Below are 19,464 nucleotides of genomic sequence, written 5' to 3'. Positions count from 1 at the left end.
GTGGCAGGTATTATATCAACACACTCAAATTAAACTATAGAGTTTACAGAAAAAGCCACGGCTCACATTGTGTCAAAAGAGAAAACCCTTACCGTGATATACACTTATTCCTGAAGCTATCTCTGCACAAGTGCCTGCTACTGCTCCATCTGGAGTTGAGACTCGATCTCAGTTAAACCTAGCTCGGCCAAAACTTAAGTCTTTGTATCCAGAACCACAGTGACGCAACTACGGGACGTTAGCAGAGCGATGATGAGCAGGCTGTGATTCTTAAACACCTTCATCAGCTCCCTAATGACTCTTTAACACATGGTTGTATTTCCCCAGACTGTGCTGAGCACAAGAACTTAACCACCACGTGCATTTTACTCTAATAACACACACACACACACACTTATACATTTCTCCTGCAGCAACATGGCCGCTACAGAAAACAGTCATTAAATCAGTGCAGTGTTAGCCTGTGGTGGTACAGGGCGCTCACAGATGGGATGGCACATAGTCTGCCCTACCACTGTCTGCCCTGCTGTTGTTGAAAACTGGAAAAACACAGCAAAGACACAACAAGAGGATGAGTAGTCCATGACACCACAAAGACATGTCAGCTTCTGCCAGGATAAATCTATAAACTAGCAGCCTATATATATGTAATGCATTTGACACTACATTTCATGCATTCTGTAAGTGTACTTAAAGTAGTAAGCCTATTGATTTTCCATTATTAAAACACCATCCCTGATTCAGCCATCTTTTGCCCAGAGGTGGGCTGTCACCTCTCAGACCTTTGCCCCTGACCTCTCCACTCCCACTCCTTTTTTTAGGCCTCTCTCATTTATGTGGTTTCACAGATACCAGGTGATCACCCATTAATGATATTTATTAATGGCTGCGTCCTCTCTGACATGGGGGGCTTTGAGTGATGTCCCTTTGAGTGCTCTGGGCACATCCTGAGAACACACTCAGGTTTCTCCTCACCAGATGACTTCATACCTATTAACCCTGGGCGGAAGAAGCAAGAGCATGGAGCAGGTACAAAGGGAGCAGACCACGCCCGCCTCAGGATGGGTAAATCAAACCCAGTGAGGTCAAGGTGAGCACTTTTATTCCCCTTAAAAGTGGAGCAGTGTACTATCAGGGGACCTGTGGCCCTCTGGCGCCTCACAGCAAGTTAGAAAGATTTAACCAGTCTGTGGAGTCATAGTTTAAGTGCAAAAAGATCGCAGAAATGGAGATCTTCCGCTTCACATTAAAGAGTCCACTGAGAAACATTAAAGCTTCTGTCTGTCTCTGTCAGCCTTTTGTTAACACAATAATAGCACAGTGATCATGTGTAAGCACACAGTATTTCTAATTGCATAATATATCATAGCTGTAATTTTCCTAGCAGTATTTTTTGTGGCCCCCTAAGTCGCACTCTAAACCCGACACGGGTTCACCATCTGCAGTTGAAAGCAGGAGTTTGGCTTTGCTGCTTTGCCAAGCACTCAGAGGATCTAATTCCATCCTCCTCATCTCCACCACCACCACTACCCACCAATGTCTGTCTGCAAAACCTACTCTCTGTGCCCTAAAACTCCACACCCCCATTAGTTAAATTTTATTAGATTTCCCTCTCGCCCAGAGAGGCAGTAACATCCCCCCCTCTCTTTCTCTCTCTCTCTTTCTCTCTCTCTCTCTCTCTCTCTCACACATACACACACACACACACACACACACACACACACACACACACACACACACACACACACACACCTCTTCCCTGTTCCTCCACCCCCTCTGCCTCTGCTTGCCAAGAGCTGGGGACTGTTAAACTGATTTCCTCAGGGAACGGCGAGGCAGACAGTCTGATGGGAGCACTGGGCTGTAATGTGGCCCCCTCTCTCCTCTCTCAGGTTCTGGGCCAAGCTGATCAGAGCCGGGCCGAACAGAGCCTCCCTGTGGTTCCAGACACAGACGGCGAGATGGACATAGGCCCGCTGTTCTGCCTGGGCCCGACGCTCTGGTGGTGCTCGGAGGAACCGTGGCAGTATGGGCACAGCGAGACACACGCCCACTGAGGAGCATGCTCCAAAGCATGCGCTCATACTCTTGGCAGCTTCTCCACCCTGTCAAGTTAATGGATGGGCCCCTGACTCCAGCCTGTATATCCCCACTGTTCCCTCTATTGTAAAGCCCTGCTCTAGTGCAGCCTACATGGTTATCACTACACCCACTGCCACAATCTTGAATGCAGAGAATGCCTCAGAGTGAGAGAGACAGACAGAGCATGAATACAATAATAAACACTAACATATGTCTCAATTTGTGGCATCAAAAGCAACAGGCAAGTTATGTGTCATCATGTTAATTAAAGTAACTTGAAATATGATGACTTGAATCAAACATAATTTCAAAGAGGTTTAAAATAACCAACGTCAAATGCTTTTGTATTTTGGCTGAAACAGGACCCTTAACTTTCCTTTCACTCACTGTTTATATGTAAATTGCATACTCATATTTATTGTATCAACATATTCAAGATATTTCTATTAACATTTGGATTAGGATCACACATTGTTAAGACAACCACAGGCACAAGATTCCTCTTTTGCTCCAACATATAAAAATGACTGAGGAGCAATCTATTCTCCTTTCAAACAGAAGAAATTTAAAAAGAAGATAGCTGTTAACTTTGATCACCAAGCTGAGGACAAAACAAGGATGTCTAGCAAACAAAAGTGGGTCTAACATGTAAGCATTAACTGGTCAATATTGACTACATTTTATCAGACTGAAAATCTCTGACCCAACAGACTTTCAAATCACCCCTCCAGTTATTTTGGAGCCCAGTGAGTCTCTCGTTCACTGCTCAGAGGCTCCAGGGGGGCTCATGGTGGCTGGACCAGTTCAGTCTGGCCCATGTGGTGATGGCAGCTGGTTTACCCAAGCTTGGCTCTACCGGAGCCCAGTCCCATTCACGGGCCCTGAACCATGACCAAATGGCCTTCACATACACCTCCCATCAGCAGAGCTAAAACAACACGCAGTCATCCAAAGACAAACAGATGCGACACTCTGCGCCACAACTGCCACCCTCGTCTATAACCCCAACCACACACAGTCAGTTAGGCATACAAGCGCGCACACACACACACATACATAACCACTCAAAAATAAATGTACCACTATACACAGTCCTTAAAAGACTCAGCTGTATATTAGCTTTAAAATGTCAACTCTGAACTTTAAAAGTCTGTTTGTTTTTTATTAACTTTCAAATGACAGAATCTCGTTACCTGCAGTGCTGTAACTGCTTAGGTTTTTCTACATCCATTTCAACCAAGAAGTTCTCACAGAAGTCACTCATTGTTCGCATTTTAATACATGTAAATGTCATGTGGATTTAGGTGTGTCCCTTTGTGATTGACATAGTGATGTTGTATAAACCTGGTCCGGATGTTGCTCTGAATGGGTCAAAGCAGGTCATCTGACCTAACTTCAAAATCCTGTTTCTGATGTGGGGTTAACTACAGATTTACTATATGGTTATTATAGAATTATTACAGTTTTTTACAACTTTATAGTAGACAATGGCAGTGACTTCTAGCTTTTTGCCACCATAAATTATGCTCTTCCAAGTCTCATAGTTACTTGAACATGATCACAGAATGTAGGTTGTTGTATTAAGTGCTATTTAATGTAGAAAAGAAAATAAATCTCATCAATTATATCACATTGCTTACCTTCTGGCAGGTTGACTCTCTAATGTGAAAAATGCAGCAATGGAGCTAAAGATGCAGACCCCACTTTTATGTAAATGGCATACATTAACCCGTGAAAGCAGTGTGTATAAATGGGGCAATTGTGGTTGAACACATTGTTCATTATTACAACAAACAATCCCGTTGGTGATAAGGACTAACAAAGTCCGTCAAATGAGAGGCAGAACATCTTGAAACACAGCATGTCCATTTACCTTTGACTTAACTATTACTATATACAGTATGTTTCTGTGGTTTGGACAAACCAAACACTTTGGCACTGGCAACACAGTGAAAGCAGGGAGAGAGGGGCCCCTCTGTGGTCTGTGTCCAACACTGATAAACTGGTAAACATACATTGATCCAGCAGCTCCTCGGTCCTGCACTCCACTCTGCTAAAACCACTTGCCTCCATAGCAATAAAGAGAAACATCATATGTTTATCATCTACAAAACTTACTTTGCATCCAAGACACTGTCCCCTGCCTCTATGCAACACTGTATCAAAGCATATCTTGCCATGTGTCTTGTGTCCTGTGTCCTTGTTTGACTGCTGTTTATTGCACATGTTTACTTAACTAACCACACATATGTACATCTGTATCAAATACTATGTGCATACTTTAACTTCATGGTTTGTTTTAGCCCACTTAGTCCACAGATGTGTTTTGACTCCAAGGACAACGATTGCCAGAGAGGGTGCCAGTGCACTGAAAGTGAGCCATTTGCACACACAGTCGTGAGCATGCACACAAGCATTTACAGTACACATACACATATTCTAAAGCTCAGCGAAGCAGCCTGCAGATTCAGCTGTGCTCTTAGCTCACCGTCCCTCTCCAATGACTTCATACCCTGACAATGCCACCATTCATACAGATGTTGCATACAAAACCTGGAGTAAGACTCATATTGTGTGTGTGTGCTGCTCCTCCTCACAACAAGAGGTTTAGCCAGAGGTGCTCCCCTATTACGGTGGAGGAAAATGAATGGAACACGTAATAGGGTTACCATGTACGCTAATAGTTTAACTGCTTACAAATGACTTCATACTGAGCTAATCGCTCAATCAATCACTGTGTAGCAGAATTAAAAACTGACACAAATGTGGCTGCTTTGCAAGTTTTCTTTTCTTGGAATTTCTGAACAGAATATGCATGCAACATTCTCATTTTTCACTTGCTGTTTAGGGCAAAACTTGATCTTCAAGCCTATTAACCCAAATGCTTGTTGGAAGTCTGTAACTATACTGAAACATAAGAACAGTAAGGGTTGTGTAAATTAAATGTAAAAAGCTACAGAAACACTTTGATTATTGGTCCTCCTGTGTCCTATGAAATGTTTCTTTAAGAGACGCACTGTTTTTTTCCCTCCTCAAGTAAAAAGGAGTACATTTAGAGCATGCCAGGAATTATGTCATCCACCCATCTAGTGCCAGCTCCACAGCCAAGAGAGCTGCAGTGGAGGAACATATAGTATTGTTTACCTCATAAAAAACTCAGCACCTAGCCTGATGCTTAGTGACAAATTTATTGTCCTTAGTAACAATGTAAACAATAGATAATTGGAACATAATAAATAACACATTTTCATACACCAGCCCCTATGTCTGAAATTAGCAGGCAGGCAGGATGTGTGGAAAGCATGGAGCTCATTTAAAAGGGACACAAAAACAATGCTGAATTCCACCACTTAGAAAAGGGTTCCACTGACATGAGCTGAGTCATGTCCCATAGTTTGCACTCGCAGATGTCATTTAGAACCAGCTTGATAAGGACTTTTTTGGGCTTACCTTGTTACAGATGAGAAATTATAGTGAATGTCTTTCATCATACAAACAAAGATATCCAACCATGTGAGCAGGAGAGGAAGGTTTTGGGAGGAGAATAAAGTGCACATATGCACATGTGTGTTTATATAGTACTGTATGGCATCTCCACATCAGGGGTGGAAGTAAGAAATTACATTTACTTTTGTTACTGTAACAAAGTTGTTTTTTGTGTACTTGTACTTTTTAAAAGTAATTTTACTTTTACTTAAGTATTGTGCTTTGCTACAGATCAAGTCTCATCCATTACAGAGTCAAAACAAAAAGGTTGCATGAAAAAGTGATAAACCGTGTGAGAATAGAACAAAAGAAAAGAGCCAAATCAGCAGATGCAGCAGAGAAGAAGCTGACACTTTGAACGTACATGTTCTAAATGTGAATGTTTACTGGCCAAGTGTCAGAGTGTGAGAGGTGCAGTCACACCCAGGCCTGGCTTAGCAGTTTGTGAACAGTACAACAATGCAGTATTATAAGAATTACGTCATTGTTGGGTTAAGGTTAAGCATTATTGTAGTTTTTTTTGCATGGGTAAAAAAAAGAAGGTTGCAGCTATCTTAATTAATCACTAATAATTAATGACAAGCACATTAAGTGATCGAATCAAACGATGGGGCAGTGCACGCTGGGTCTGGCTAACATGCTAAAAGCTAAAATGCTTGTGGTGGATCAAAAAGGTGACTTCTGCATTCACTTAGGAACTTTTACCTTCAGTGAGGTGTGTAAGGCCTTTCTGCTGTTTTTGACAAAAATCCCTGTCACATCTGTGACTGCAGAGCCTCTTTCAGCTCAAAATGTCATTGTCTGTGTTTTGTCCTCTTTCCTGGCTAATTCTAGAAAGGCTACACTGAGGAAGGCGGTTGTATAATTGATTATCAGTTGTATGCACAGGCTGCAAGTGCTGTCTATAATAAAGGAATATATTGTTGGTATGGACATAAGGGCTCTGTGGTGTGATGTGTATACATTAACATGTTAATGCTCTTTGTTTTGTTGCTTAATTGTGTTCTTTTATTCAATAGGTCAATCATACAACATCGTCATCATATTCATTTTTTCTTCACCCCCCCTTTCGCTTTTAAAAATGTAATGCAGTAACTGCTGCTCAGAGTACATTTTAAATGACCTACTTTTTACTTTTATCTAAGTACATTTTTACACAAGTAATTTTACTTGTACTTGAGTAAAATTTCTTTAAAGTAACAGTACTTTTCTTGAGTAAAATATTCTAGTACTCTTTCCATCCCTGCTCCACATATATGCATGTGTTCTTTGCATGTGTGTTGTCACTTGTTTTTAAGTACCTGACTGTCCCTACGCGTATGAATGTCTGTGGCTGTCTAACTATGTGACACCGTGTGTGGAGGATGACACAGAGCTGGAGCAGTCAGTGTGTGTGTGTGTGTGTGTGTGTGCGACTGTTCGCGAGGCCCTGTGGAGGACTGGCTCTGAGCGTTGATGTAATGCTTTGGCCGGCGTGCTGTGGAACTTGGCCTCCTTTCTGCACCATTTCCTCTACGCTGTGAGGGTCAACTATCCCACAACCTCCAGCACACAACACGCACCATTCTATTCCCCAGACCACAACAGAGCAGAACAAAACCACACCCGCCGCCATGAGCACCCAGTCCTTCACAAGAAGAAAAACACTTGAACCAAAACTAATAAGACACTCCAATCTCAGCAACACTCCCAGACAACAAGCTAAAAGAAATAATAGAAAACATACAAGTCAGTTACTATACCATCGGGCTTTGCTGTGCCACTTAAACGATGGCACTTAAGGAGAAAATCAGAGATAGGAGAGAAAAAAGATGGGCACTGATGCAGATACAGTCTTTGGCCCAGAGAGCACAAACAGAGAGCTTAGAGCGAGATATGAGTCCCCAAGGGGCCACAGCAGTCCTTCGGCTCATTAACTATTTACACCAGAGACAGGCCTCCCTGCCGCTCTGGCCCACCACAAAATCAATTAGCCTTCATTAGCCCAGGTTCTGGGCATGCTTTCTCTGGCACGGGAGGGTTAATCCTGCTACCGAGGCCTCCAGTAACCATCACAAGTGCACACATACAGCCATACATGCATGCACACATGCAGAGGAGCGATGGAAACTAGGCCGAGCAGAAGTCCTTTTGTGTCACTCACAAAGCATTCTTCCAATTTCTCACTCTCACTCACAGTTTGGTGTCTCAGAATATCAATACCGTCTCTCGCCTTTCAACTCCCCTGCTCACTCTGCCTGTCTATCTATTTCCTTCATGTCTATCAAAGTCCCACTCAATCCCCTTCTCCACTCTCACAATGTAAACGTTGAGCAGAAAGAGTGCATCCAGGTCCGTGCCTCGGGGGTGTGGGGTTACAGTGCGGAGATTTCCCATTGGCGGAAAGTCAACATGGTCGGGGTAATGCGATTAGAGCCGGATTGAGAACGTCGCAGGGGACACATGGGCCTGATCACGGCCCAGTTATTCGATAGTGAGGCCGTATTTATCGACCTGGCCCGGGCGCAGATATTACAGACATTAGAGAACCCGTCTATGCTTATGAAACCCGTGCTGGAGATCGCACCCTGATAACACAATTAGTCTCTCACTTTTTGTCCACAATCATGGAATTCCATCAGTTGCGTTCAGACATCAGGGATCATAATCTCAATTGATCCACATTTGGTTGCCGTGCCTTGTGTCTGAATGGCCAACTAACCAGAAAGTTGTATGGTTGAGGGGCCTTTAGCCATTTAGTGACTGCATATGTTTATAGGAGGCCTAACAGAGCATTTACAATTCAATTACATAGATAGGAGGAGAAAAAAAGAGTAAGATGTGTCTGGATGACGGCCAGAGGAGAGATAAGTCTAATACACTAATATTGTGTTACCCCAGCGTGTTACCATAGGAACAGTTGAAGAGATTCAAAAGACTACAAAGACGATCAATCTTGAGAGAGCAGGAGGAAGAGGGAGAATTAAATGCCCTGGGAATGCTCCCGCTCTCCTCTATCAGAGCAATAACTCTTCTAATGACCTCTGCTACCTCCTCTCTCTCTCTCTCTCTCTCTCTCTCTCTCTCTCTCTCACAAGATGTTTCTCTCCAGCAAACTCAGCTATCAACAAACCTTTCCAAACACAAAGAGCAGCCAATGCTTTTCATCATGGTTTGTGATTTTTTTGATATCCAAAGTCATGACACTTGCTCTTATTTATATGGAGCCTCTTCCATTTTCAGTTATTTATTTTGAAAACAAAGGTTGGCTGGTGGTCATGTTGCTACAGTATTTATCAGTTCATATCACCTAGAGTGTAACTGTTAATCCACTTGACATTAATCAAAGGTATACTGTCACTGTCATTGGTATCAGTATTAGCAGTACTAACATGCAAAGTTGGACTGAGTGGAAGGTTTCTTTCTCTTCAGCTCTTTCAGTCTTCTATACTTATTTCCCTTTCAAACCCCATCTCTTTCTGTCTCTCTCCTCTCTCAGCTATGTCTTATTCCCACTGCTCTAACTGCCTGCTTTGTGAAGGATGAGGTCATTTGATTTTTTCTCTGCTGTGTTAAACTAGTGCTAACAAGTTGCAGGACCTACAGAACATGTTCTGTACATTAAGATATACATCAGGCAGTCGGTGGGCAACCTAGCCACAACCACATAAAGGGCCCTTTATTCCAGCCAGAGTCTCCAGTACTGCACTGGCAGGTTCAGACACAGCTTTAATTACACACCAAATGATGAAATCCACACAGACCTAAGAGCACAGCTTTGCTGGCACAGACCAGTGGAAAAGAGAGGTTGCAACACTTTGAGCTCGAGTGTGTGCATTTGTGTATGTGTGTGCATAACTGTGTATGTATCCATGTGAATATATGCATATACTCACCAGTTTGGCTTCTGAGTGCATGGAGGGAATGTGAGTGGAAGAGCAAGAGCTGCTGTGGGTGGGTCCTTGCATACCCATCATATTGGAGCCCATGGACATTTGTCTCTCCATCTGAAGATTACAACACCATGATAATAGTCATACTCACAAGTGTAGACATATTATTCCCATACCACAAAACGTTTTTATACAAGAGGAACCAATAAAAACTGTTTATTTAGCTCTGATCTATGCTATTTATGGGGATTTGTATGTCTTAACAAGATGCTATACTGCTTTCACAAAAGAAGCTTTAGCACTGAAAGTGTGAGACTCATCTTCCTGCACAGTAAGCGATGGGGGATGAGATGAGAGAGCATGAGAGACTGATTTCACATGACAGGCTGCCCCGTGCACAGCTCTGTGTCATGATAACTGGAACTGACCCAAAACAGGAAGCCAGCACAGAGGGACTTAACACAGGAAGTTGGTACAACAGGGGGGTGTGTGTTTCTGATAATAGTGTGGTGAGTATCAGTCACCAAAACCTCTTGGTGCAGGATGTGTTAATTAATGAGATGTGAGTAGGTATGCGTTAGCTGTATGAATGCATTAGAATCTGTCTTTGTGTGTGTATTGTTACCGCCTGCCTCTGAATGATCCTGGTCGGTGTGATCATGTGTCACAGCTGAGGCCTGAATGTGAGGAAATCAGCTGGTTGAGCTGACAGGGGTGAGAGGTCACCTGTGCATGGTGATCATGTGAGCAGTATTCACTGAGCAGTATATGCAGGAAAGAAGAAACCTTTGTGTGAGCGCCTGCATGCATACATGTGTGAGCTGCTGTAGCCTCCCAGCTGCTGAACTCCGGGTGGTGTGGTGGTCTCCATGGGGAATGGCCCCTCTCCACCCCCTTCTGGCTGACCCCCAGTCCCCCCCTCGCCCACTGAGACTCAGCCCTAGAACCTGACACACAGCCTTAATTGCACTAAGTGTGTTTTGTGTAAAAATATCTCCCAAACCTGCACCCCTTTCCTGAACCGTCAATCTTCCCCTAAATCGCTTAGCTCTTAATTTAATAAACATGGGAGTTTTTTTTTTCCATACCATAAACACAGGCTGTCTTGTGTTACAATGAGAACACATGTTGTATCATTAGAATCCTGATACGAGGAGCTTTCTCTGGGTTGTTATCATTCCCCGCTTCCCAATGTGGGTCCTCTAAATCTTTTTGGCTTAATTACAATAAAGTCTATATTCAGAGGTAGAATCCTTCAATTCTCCTTATAAACTGCAGTAAGTCATTTTAATAGTGACAGAAAACATCCAAAACTGCAAACCTACATAGTTTGTGTGGAGTCTGCATTTACACTGTCGTCACATATCAGTGGAACTGACTTTGCTTCTGCATGTGAGTGCACCCGTGTGTGAATGTGTTCTGTGCTCCGTTGTTGTACTCACAGGCATCAGCACAGCGGAGGAGCCAGGCATGGTCGGGTCTGGCAGAGTTCCAGGCATGGAGGCTGGCAGAGGCTGTCTCTGTCTGTTTCGTAGGTGCAGCAATGAGGACAGAGAGCCAGGGACAGGCCTGAGAAGACACACACAGAGAGTCATTCAGAGAACTTCAGGTTTTGCACAGGTTATAGATCACAACATCAGACCCATCTACCACCACCACCACTGTTGTGCTAGTTATAACTTTCGCCTAGGAAGCATCCATAACTGCTATATAAACACATAATGAATGATTGTTAACGCAGTATGTCATAGCTGTAATAATATGTGGTTACAATCCTTACAGTGTGTTATAAAACTGTTTATACACATGAACGAATCATTCACAGGCAGGTTTAAAACTGTTTATAAATGTGGTAAACTTCATGAAAACATTGTTGAGCTTGAGGGTTGATTCTTGACCTCAGAAAAAGCAGTTTGACAAAAGGAAAAAAAGATGAAATTTAAGGTCCACTTTCTAGATTTCTTCCAGAGCGTACAGCCACATCAGCGGATAGAGTTTGCTCAGTTGTCATGAGAGTGAAGAAGTAAATAAATAAATAAATACTTTATACTAATATACTAATATATTGATAAATATAATAATTACTTTGTTAATTCTATAAAAAATAAAAATAAAAATAAACATACTTAATAAATATTACATATTACATTATATACATTTTATATGATTAAAACTGTTATATTAATTTAATCACTGATTATCTATCTTCACAGGAGGAGTTATAATTGTTGACAAATATTAATAAACATCCCTTATATCTGCTTACAACTACAGTACAGTACACTTACTTTGGTGTTTAGTTTCTGCTTGTAAATGCTAAAGGGGGGTGGGGGTGGGGGTGGGGGAGGGAGGTTAAAATAAAGTATTACCATATTTATTTTTGTGTAATATCTTTAAAACCAAGTTTAAAAAAGTGCAACAATCAAATAGAAACAAATGTGGTATTTATTTAAATTATGCCAAAACACCTAGACATCACTTGATAAAAGGTTAGGAATATGTTGAGAAAACTGTATAACAGGAAACTAAATGGGATAATAGGTATCACATAAAGGACTTAATGACTTACTACTTTACAACTTTACAACATTAACTACTGAATGTTTAAAACTGAACTTCCCAAATCGCTACTGATTATCAATAAAAAACAAAAAAAGACAAGGTACCAATTCTGTCACAGACCTCTTTCTGAGTTTTAATGGAACAAGTGAGAAAGTTGTTGTCATATTGGATTTTGTTCGTGATGGACCTGAGCCTGCTGGCTGCAGCACCATGTTTGGAGGAGAAGTTATCGGTTCTTTGCATTACACTGCAGAGAACCTTTGGACTATTGCAATTCTACAATGTGAGATCACTAAAGAAAACTGCTCTTGCATCTTAAAAATAAAAAAATCACATTATTCATTTCACATCTGTGCTATTTCAGAGCACATGTTTTCCCAAACTTCCTTTGTTTTTAGTTTCCACTTGTTTCTGCAGCTACAAAATCAGAATGGAAAAAAAGAGTGTGCTGTGTCTTCATGCTGCAGTTGAATGTTGAGGCATCTTGGGAGTTGTTGGATGCACTTTAAACAAGCACACTTCATGTAGTACAATGGATGAATAACGATGATGGTGATGATGAATGAATAATATTTGTCATAACAACCACATGAGATGTGCATGACGAGAATCATGTTTAGAAACTGCTACAGCAGTGGAAGCCCTGTGGGGAAAAATCCCCCCTTGGTGACCACAAAAGTGTGTGTGGACCAAGAGGCCTATCCACACTCACGGCCACATCAATAAATCACATGTACAGATGAGGCCCGGGCTAAGCTTAAACTACTGACAGCAGTCCTGTCACAGTCACTGACTCAGGGCTGCAGCCATCCAAACACCCAGACTGCTCCATCTGCACGCGGTGACATCATTTATACAACTGCCACCAAATCCCTGCTTGTAAGAACACTGATTCCCAGCTGCAGGGTGCAGCTACTCCCACATACATACAGTAATCAGTCCCTACAGCCGAAAAAACAGCATTCACCACTTGATTCTTAAATAACCTATATCAGGAGAATCAATAATTCTCTAGTTATCAGTATCATCAGGATGAATGCCAGTCAATAAAGATCCATTTCCCTGAGCATTTAGAAATGAGTGCAAACAATAAGCATTTAGGTTAGCTGTGTTCAATGGGTTAATGTAATCAATTGACCACATCATAGCCTGGATTACCGTAATAGTGAGTAGTGAGGGAGTGATGGCCAAATGGGGGGGTGCACCAGAGCAAATGGTCCCCCACCTGAATAAATACCTGTATTTTTCCAGACCTAAATATGTGCATTTACGCTCCAGACATTTTAGATTGCTCCACACACACAGGATCATTACCATGCCCGACTGTGTGTCATTCCTGTCTAACATACCAATTTATCACAATCACACTCATTTAACAGCAACTATGACATCTGAGCAACACTGCGAATCCAAACATTTCCACATGGGAAAAGTCATGAAAGTACAATGAGGTATGCAGTGTAGCTGCGCACTACATCAACACAGTTTCCCTCTGCCTTTAGACTCTGCCAGCATCCAAGAGGATGAAATAACAGTCACGAGGCAGTGGCAGTGACACGCTGTTGATTTTGTACATAAAAACTGTTTTTTATTCAGTATGATGACTGTCTCATGAGATTTTTTTTGCACTCTAGATGTAGAATGAGATTTTCTGAGGAGATTTTTTTGCCCCAAATCGAGGGTGAAATAAATGAAGCCAACATATCTTTAAAACTATGCTGTAACATCTATGATCACGTCTCTTTCACAACTTGAAAATGGCTCATCATTCAGTTTTTTGTTTCAAAAGTAGCTGAACACATCTCATTTCCTTTTGCATATTAATGCAAAAAGAAATAGCCTCAAAATGCATTACAATGTTGTCCTGTGCATACATATATATACATACATACATACAGTATATATAGTCATACATTTATATGTCCAAGACCATCATAATCTTGTGCATGATATATACAGTACATTAATGATGCTGATTTAATTCACACTTTGAGTTAGAGTAATTTTACATGGTCCTGGGTAGGCAGATTGCCCAGAAAAGGTTTTAAAATAGGTACTGGGAGTAATTGTAAGTAACTATTTAAAGTCCATTGTGTGCCAGATTCTTTACTGGTGAAGAACAAAACCTTCTCGAAGTCAGCAATAACCGATCAATGAAATGCTCTAAGGTGCTGAGATTCTCATTAGGAAAGTTAAATCAGACTGTAGCCTACCAACTAACAGCCCTGGACAAAGATCATATCAGTTTTTCTTCATGTCTGTCTTCATTCAAGATAAGACATAAATTGCACAGAGCTACCTGTGACAGTCCGTAATTGGCAGAGGTCAGGACAGGCAGATCGCTGGGTGTTGCAGGTCAGGCTTTCGCTTTCTAGAGAAGATAGGCTCCTTTGAAGCTTGTACAGGTTGTACTGCTGCGCCTGTCTGTTAGCAATGCTCACCTGCAGCAGAGCAGGAGGAGGACGAACACTGTGTCTGTCACCACACACACACACCAAAACACAACCCGCTTGTCCAGTGGGACGAAAAAGAAATAAATTAATTCAGCTTTGTGCTGACTCTGCTGATAAATAAAGACGTTTGAGACTGGCTAGAGGCAAAAAGCCACTATTAATGAATGTAATTTTTGTTACTTGTTAGAAAGAACAAATATATTTTCTTTTTAAAACACCAGTCACTTATTGATGTATACATGCTACATATTTTTTATATGCATTATGTATCAATAGAGTTTAGTTGACTAATCGATCAGTCAACTGACAGAAAATTCAACAATTGGGATAACTGAAACAATCATTTAAGTTATTTTTCAAGAAAAGAAGACATCATATTGGAACAACAATAAAACATGTTTCTTCTTTTTAGTTCTCTTCTGCTTTCTGTGTTTACATCTGTTTGTATGAATACATTATGCACCAGACTGTACAGTGGATTAGTGGATTCATGTTTGTAGTGTTGGTGTATGAATAAGTGCATGTACCAGTGTGTGAATGTTCATGAAGCTGTGTGTAATCATGTGTGTGTTTATGTATGTGAGTGAATAATGACAGGCTGTGGCTCCACTGAGGGGATTGATAATAGCCTGGGCTGTGGGCCCCAGGGGAGAGCAGGTAGACACTCTGCAGTCCTGACCCTGCACTCTCACATTACTGAGTGCCTTGCTCTCAGTGCAGCTCTCCTCCACAATCCCAGCCCAAGAACCACCACCGCACCACCCCTCCACCACCCCCGCCCACCTTCACTCCACCATGACATCACTGCTAGACCTTCTTCCCTCCCTGTTCTGTAGTCTATTTCTCTAAGTTATCCTGATATTTTTCTCTCTGATGGAGCAGAACTGACAACCGTTCATTGTTCTGTTAATCCTCTATAACTCTCTTCTGGACCCCTCACGGTGCCCACACCTCAACTCAAGCCCCTCTGGACTTGCTTGCTCTGACCTACAAATCCTGCAGTCTGCACACACACTAAGCTTTACTGTCCCAATCCCCACAGTCCCAACTCAAGTACTGGGGACTTAAACACAAGGGGCTTGGCTGCCATCCAAGAAGAGCAAGAGAAGGAGAGAGAGGGAGGTGCAGTCAGTCCACTGACTCATATCCTTCCCTTTCTGACTCTGCTCCAGCAATGATGTAATGCTCTTGGCTTTTCGCCCTCCCCCCACCCTGTGCCTGCCCACCCCTAGATTTTGTCCCTCCCTCCCTCCTCTCCTCCTCTCGCTTTTCCCTCTCTTTCCCTCCTCGACTCGTCCAACACCGCTGTACTCACTCCTCGCTGGGTGAAGTCACTGCGAGCTCTGGGTAGACACAGCAGCTAAAAACTTTCGAACGTAACCAAAACAGCCCAGGGCCAAGTTCCAGACATTCGGAAGACGGTGGTGCAGTTGCCATGGGAACGGGGGTAAACAGAGGGAGAAACAAGGGCCTCAAACAGCTTGCAGCTGCCTGGCTCTCTGAGTAAACACTACACAGGACCTGCCCCTGATTTACTGCCTTTAATCACTGGTGGGAGGAGAGTGCCATGGGGTTTGGACTGAGGAAATAATACGAATCTGATCAAATAAATCAGCTCTAATGGGTTACGACACAGGCTGACTTTTATTAGCAGGCTAGGGGAGGGATGGATGCTGCACTGGGATGGATCTGGGATGGGGTGTCCTCACATTAGGGAGCCTCAAGCTGAGTTAAGCCATGCCAAAGCACAGTTGAGAAATGGTGGTGGATGATACTCTGGAGCAAATTAGCATGAGTGTTGTGGTATTTATTCACCAAATATGATATTGTTTTGATTCATTAGACGCCATTGGCTGAGGACAGCGAAGATGGGTTGTCTTTCATTTTCAACAAAAGTAAAAAGCATGTCAGTACATTCCTATCACCAGTGAATCAGAAAAAAACTCTTCAGCAACAACTGTGTCATCTTGTTACAAGCTAAACAGGCATCTGTCAGCAGCACCTGACTGGTGTTGTAACATTTGGCATACACCACCCCTTTCACTTTCAATGATAATTCATCTTTCTCCCTCTTCATCTACTAAAACTTGACTATTCATTGGCATGTCGGTCCCCACTCCTCCCTAACCAACCTCTCTTCCTCTCACCCAGCCACCTGATTCCTGTCTTCCACCGTCAGTCTTATCCCTCTGTCTCCCATTCAGTTTTCCATCTTCACTTTCTCAGTGCATTTTTTCCCACACCTTCATTCCTCTGCTCCCATTTTGTCCATACTTCCATCCAAACATGATCTATCTTTTCCTTTCCTTGTGCAGACATGTCTTTTATCCTCTCCTCCACCCAACTAGCCACCATCCCGGTAGAAAACCCATGTCCTCACATCTGATGCCTGTCTTCTCTCTCTCTCTCTCTCTCTCCTCCACCCTACTGATCCTTCATTTCCTCTCCTCCATCTACCTCCTATCCCCCTCTTCCTCTCCTCCATCCACCTCTGATCCCTTCTTCTTCTCCTCTGTCCACCTCTGATCTCCCTTTTCCACACTTCCCTGTGTTGTGAGCCCTGCGCTCCCCAGAGTTGTGAGGCATGTCCCTGAGTGTGAGTTGCTTGTGCAGGAGCCTGCATGTGTGGTGGCCCCGGGGCAGGGATGACACAGCCCCGCTGGAATGAGAGGGAACAGAGTCTGGGCGTTCCTCTACAAACGCACTATTAAACCCACTGCAGTACACAATGAGCTCATCTTAATTCAGGTCAGATGTACATCCTGCATTCTCTTTCTTTCTTTTTCTCTCCTTCCTTTTTTGTATTTGATTACACTGTATACCTTTGTTTTTCTGTACCTTTGTTTATTTGTTCTCCTCTTCTCTCTACCTGCTACTACTCTACATGCATTAACCCTAAAGTTTATACACGGTTGAGACTATTGCCCATATTTGCCTGTGGAGAAGGGCATTTGTCAAGTCAGAGCATGAGGGCACCTAAGGCATTTTGTAGCGGTCCCACGCTCCTGCACTCAGGACGGAACTCCCTCCTTATCACCACTTTCTGAATGCAATCTAATCATAAACAATAATAAAGGAAGTTTTGTTTAAATTGTAAAGTTCATAAGGTCAAAGTTTGTCCGTAAAAAAAGCCCATAACTCTGTGTAGAGGTGTGGAGACTTTCTCTGTTCTGGCGCTGCCACAATGGGTGTTGAAATCAGCACAGTGGTTTTATCACATGCAAGGGAAAACGTGTTATGCAATCCATAAAAATGTGATATGCAATGCATCCTGGAATCAAAATCATCAAAACTATCAGCACTTCTATGTTTCCATCAATTAAGTGTACTGTAACAGTAACAAGTACTATATGTAAACAACTGAGAGAACTACTGAATATCGCATAAGGATCAAAATATACTGTATGCAACAGTGCACAGATTGCATTTGCACATGAATTGCATTTTATTTATTTTCAAGATGTGACCATTAGCTTGAAGTTTTTTTAGAAAGTGCAAGCCATTATCTAGAAATCATATCTGGCTGGATTGATATGATGATCATAATCTATATTATGCAAAAATAAATGTAAATCTTTTCCCCAGTGGTCCTTAATAATCAATCAATCAACATATAATACAATCTTCTAAAGACAACACAGGAAGTTCACAGCAAATGTGTCACCCTACACTTGCTCTTTGCATGAAACCCTGCTGTTTAGAAGGCATGCAGACCAACATCTATTTGTGAGGACAAGTAGCTGTTGGCTCTGAGGTGTGAAACATATTGTGCATTTAAAGCAGCATGGGAAACAAAACCACAAATTGACTTCCTTCAGAGCTTTGCACGGAGATGTGACAGCCAAACCTAAAGTTGCACATAGTATACCCAGGGTGGGACATCAACAAGACAGATTTAAGTTTAGAGATGAAGGCACACAGAATACAAATGTCAATCTGCAAAGGAGTATAGTGGATTACTTTGAAGGAAAAGAAACTGTTCATGTCACATTTACATAAGAATAAAATAATACACATTTTGAAATGGATCTAAGTCCAGGAAAATTTGAGAAATATTGTCTTGGTTAGATGGTGACAAACCAAAACCGACTGACAATAACCATTTAATAACCATTTAATAAAAGCAAAGTTTTATGTATTTAAATACCACATCATCATAAATTGATGATCAGATATTTTACCACATCTGTACTGTAATCACTCCTCACTTAACCCAGCTGCCTTTTAGGTTGATTGTACTATGTAATGGAAACGAGTGGGCTGAATTCCTCTACTGAGCCAAAAAAGAAGAATATCATTTTTATTGCCTTGTGCCCACACCCATACCCGCACATCTCCTCTTACGAGTCAGAAGGTTGAGGTTTCCACAGAATGTTGTATCTCACATGGTTGACTAGTAATGTCCAACGCATTTAACTCTGACATAACTCAGCACCAGATGTTTATAATTGAAACGCAGAAAGCATTCAAATCTGTTGGACACCGCTTCCCTTTGTATGATAATGATAGCCATGACATTAAGATCTGCTGGCTGTTTCTTATGCCTGATTTTAACACTGGTTTGTGTCAGTGCAGCTCCCCAAAGACCTTGTTTAGGGACTCAGAGCAGGAGAAGGAGAAAAAGAGCGAGGTCCTCAGGTTTCACAGCTGCAGGCCCAGCTCAACCCTAAAGTAAATGGACTTGAGGAAAGCCAATCCTAATTGATTCCAAGCCTCAAAGCTCTTTAGTAAACATTGTGGAGCAATGAAAATGACTTGTTATCCTAATTCATTGGATGCTCACGCTGTGCGTTCAGCAGAGCCGAGAACGAAGGAAGCAGATGGAAGCGAGATTAAACTGATTGTGTTTGGTAATTTCTTCTCATTCAGAGATATATTTACCACAGAGCTCCATAGTGTGTCAAGATTAAAAGCTTTATGGGCCTGCAATGATCACATATACAAACTGTTCCATTTTGACGATGATAACTGTTTCTTAATTGTCTCTGGTTATCATGAATAAAACATTT

The 19,464-nt window shown here is 42.1% G+C and overlaps 1 protein-coding gene across 3 annotated transcripts in view; it reads right to left on the bottom strand.

Moving 5' to 3' along the window:
* Positions 1–19,464, bottom strand: part of creb5b (cAMP responsive element binding protein 5b) — a 47,161-nt gene that overhangs the window by 9,393 nt on the left and 18,304 nt on the right. For all 3 annotated transcript variants that reach the window (XM_044207484.1, XM_044207483.1, XM_044207482.1), the window contains exons 6-7: positions 10,883–11,009; positions 9,444–9,554 (exon numbers count right to left, since the gene is read on the bottom strand). In XM_044207484.1, coding sequence (XP_044063419.1) covers positions 9,444–9,554; positions 10,883–11,009 — 238 coding nt within the window. The remainder of the gene's footprint in view (positions 1–9,443; positions 9,555–10,882; positions 11,010–19,464) is intronic.

The sequence above is a fragment of the Siniperca chuatsi genome, linkage group LG9 (genome assembly GCF_020085105.1).
Source record: "Siniperca chuatsi isolate FFG_IHB_CAS linkage group LG9, ASM2008510v1, whole genome shotgun sequence".
NCBI lineage: Eukaryota > Metazoa > Chordata > Actinopteri > Centrarchiformes > Sinipercidae > Siniperca > Siniperca chuatsi.
This window is presented reverse-complemented; position numbering and strand designations above follow the sequence as displayed.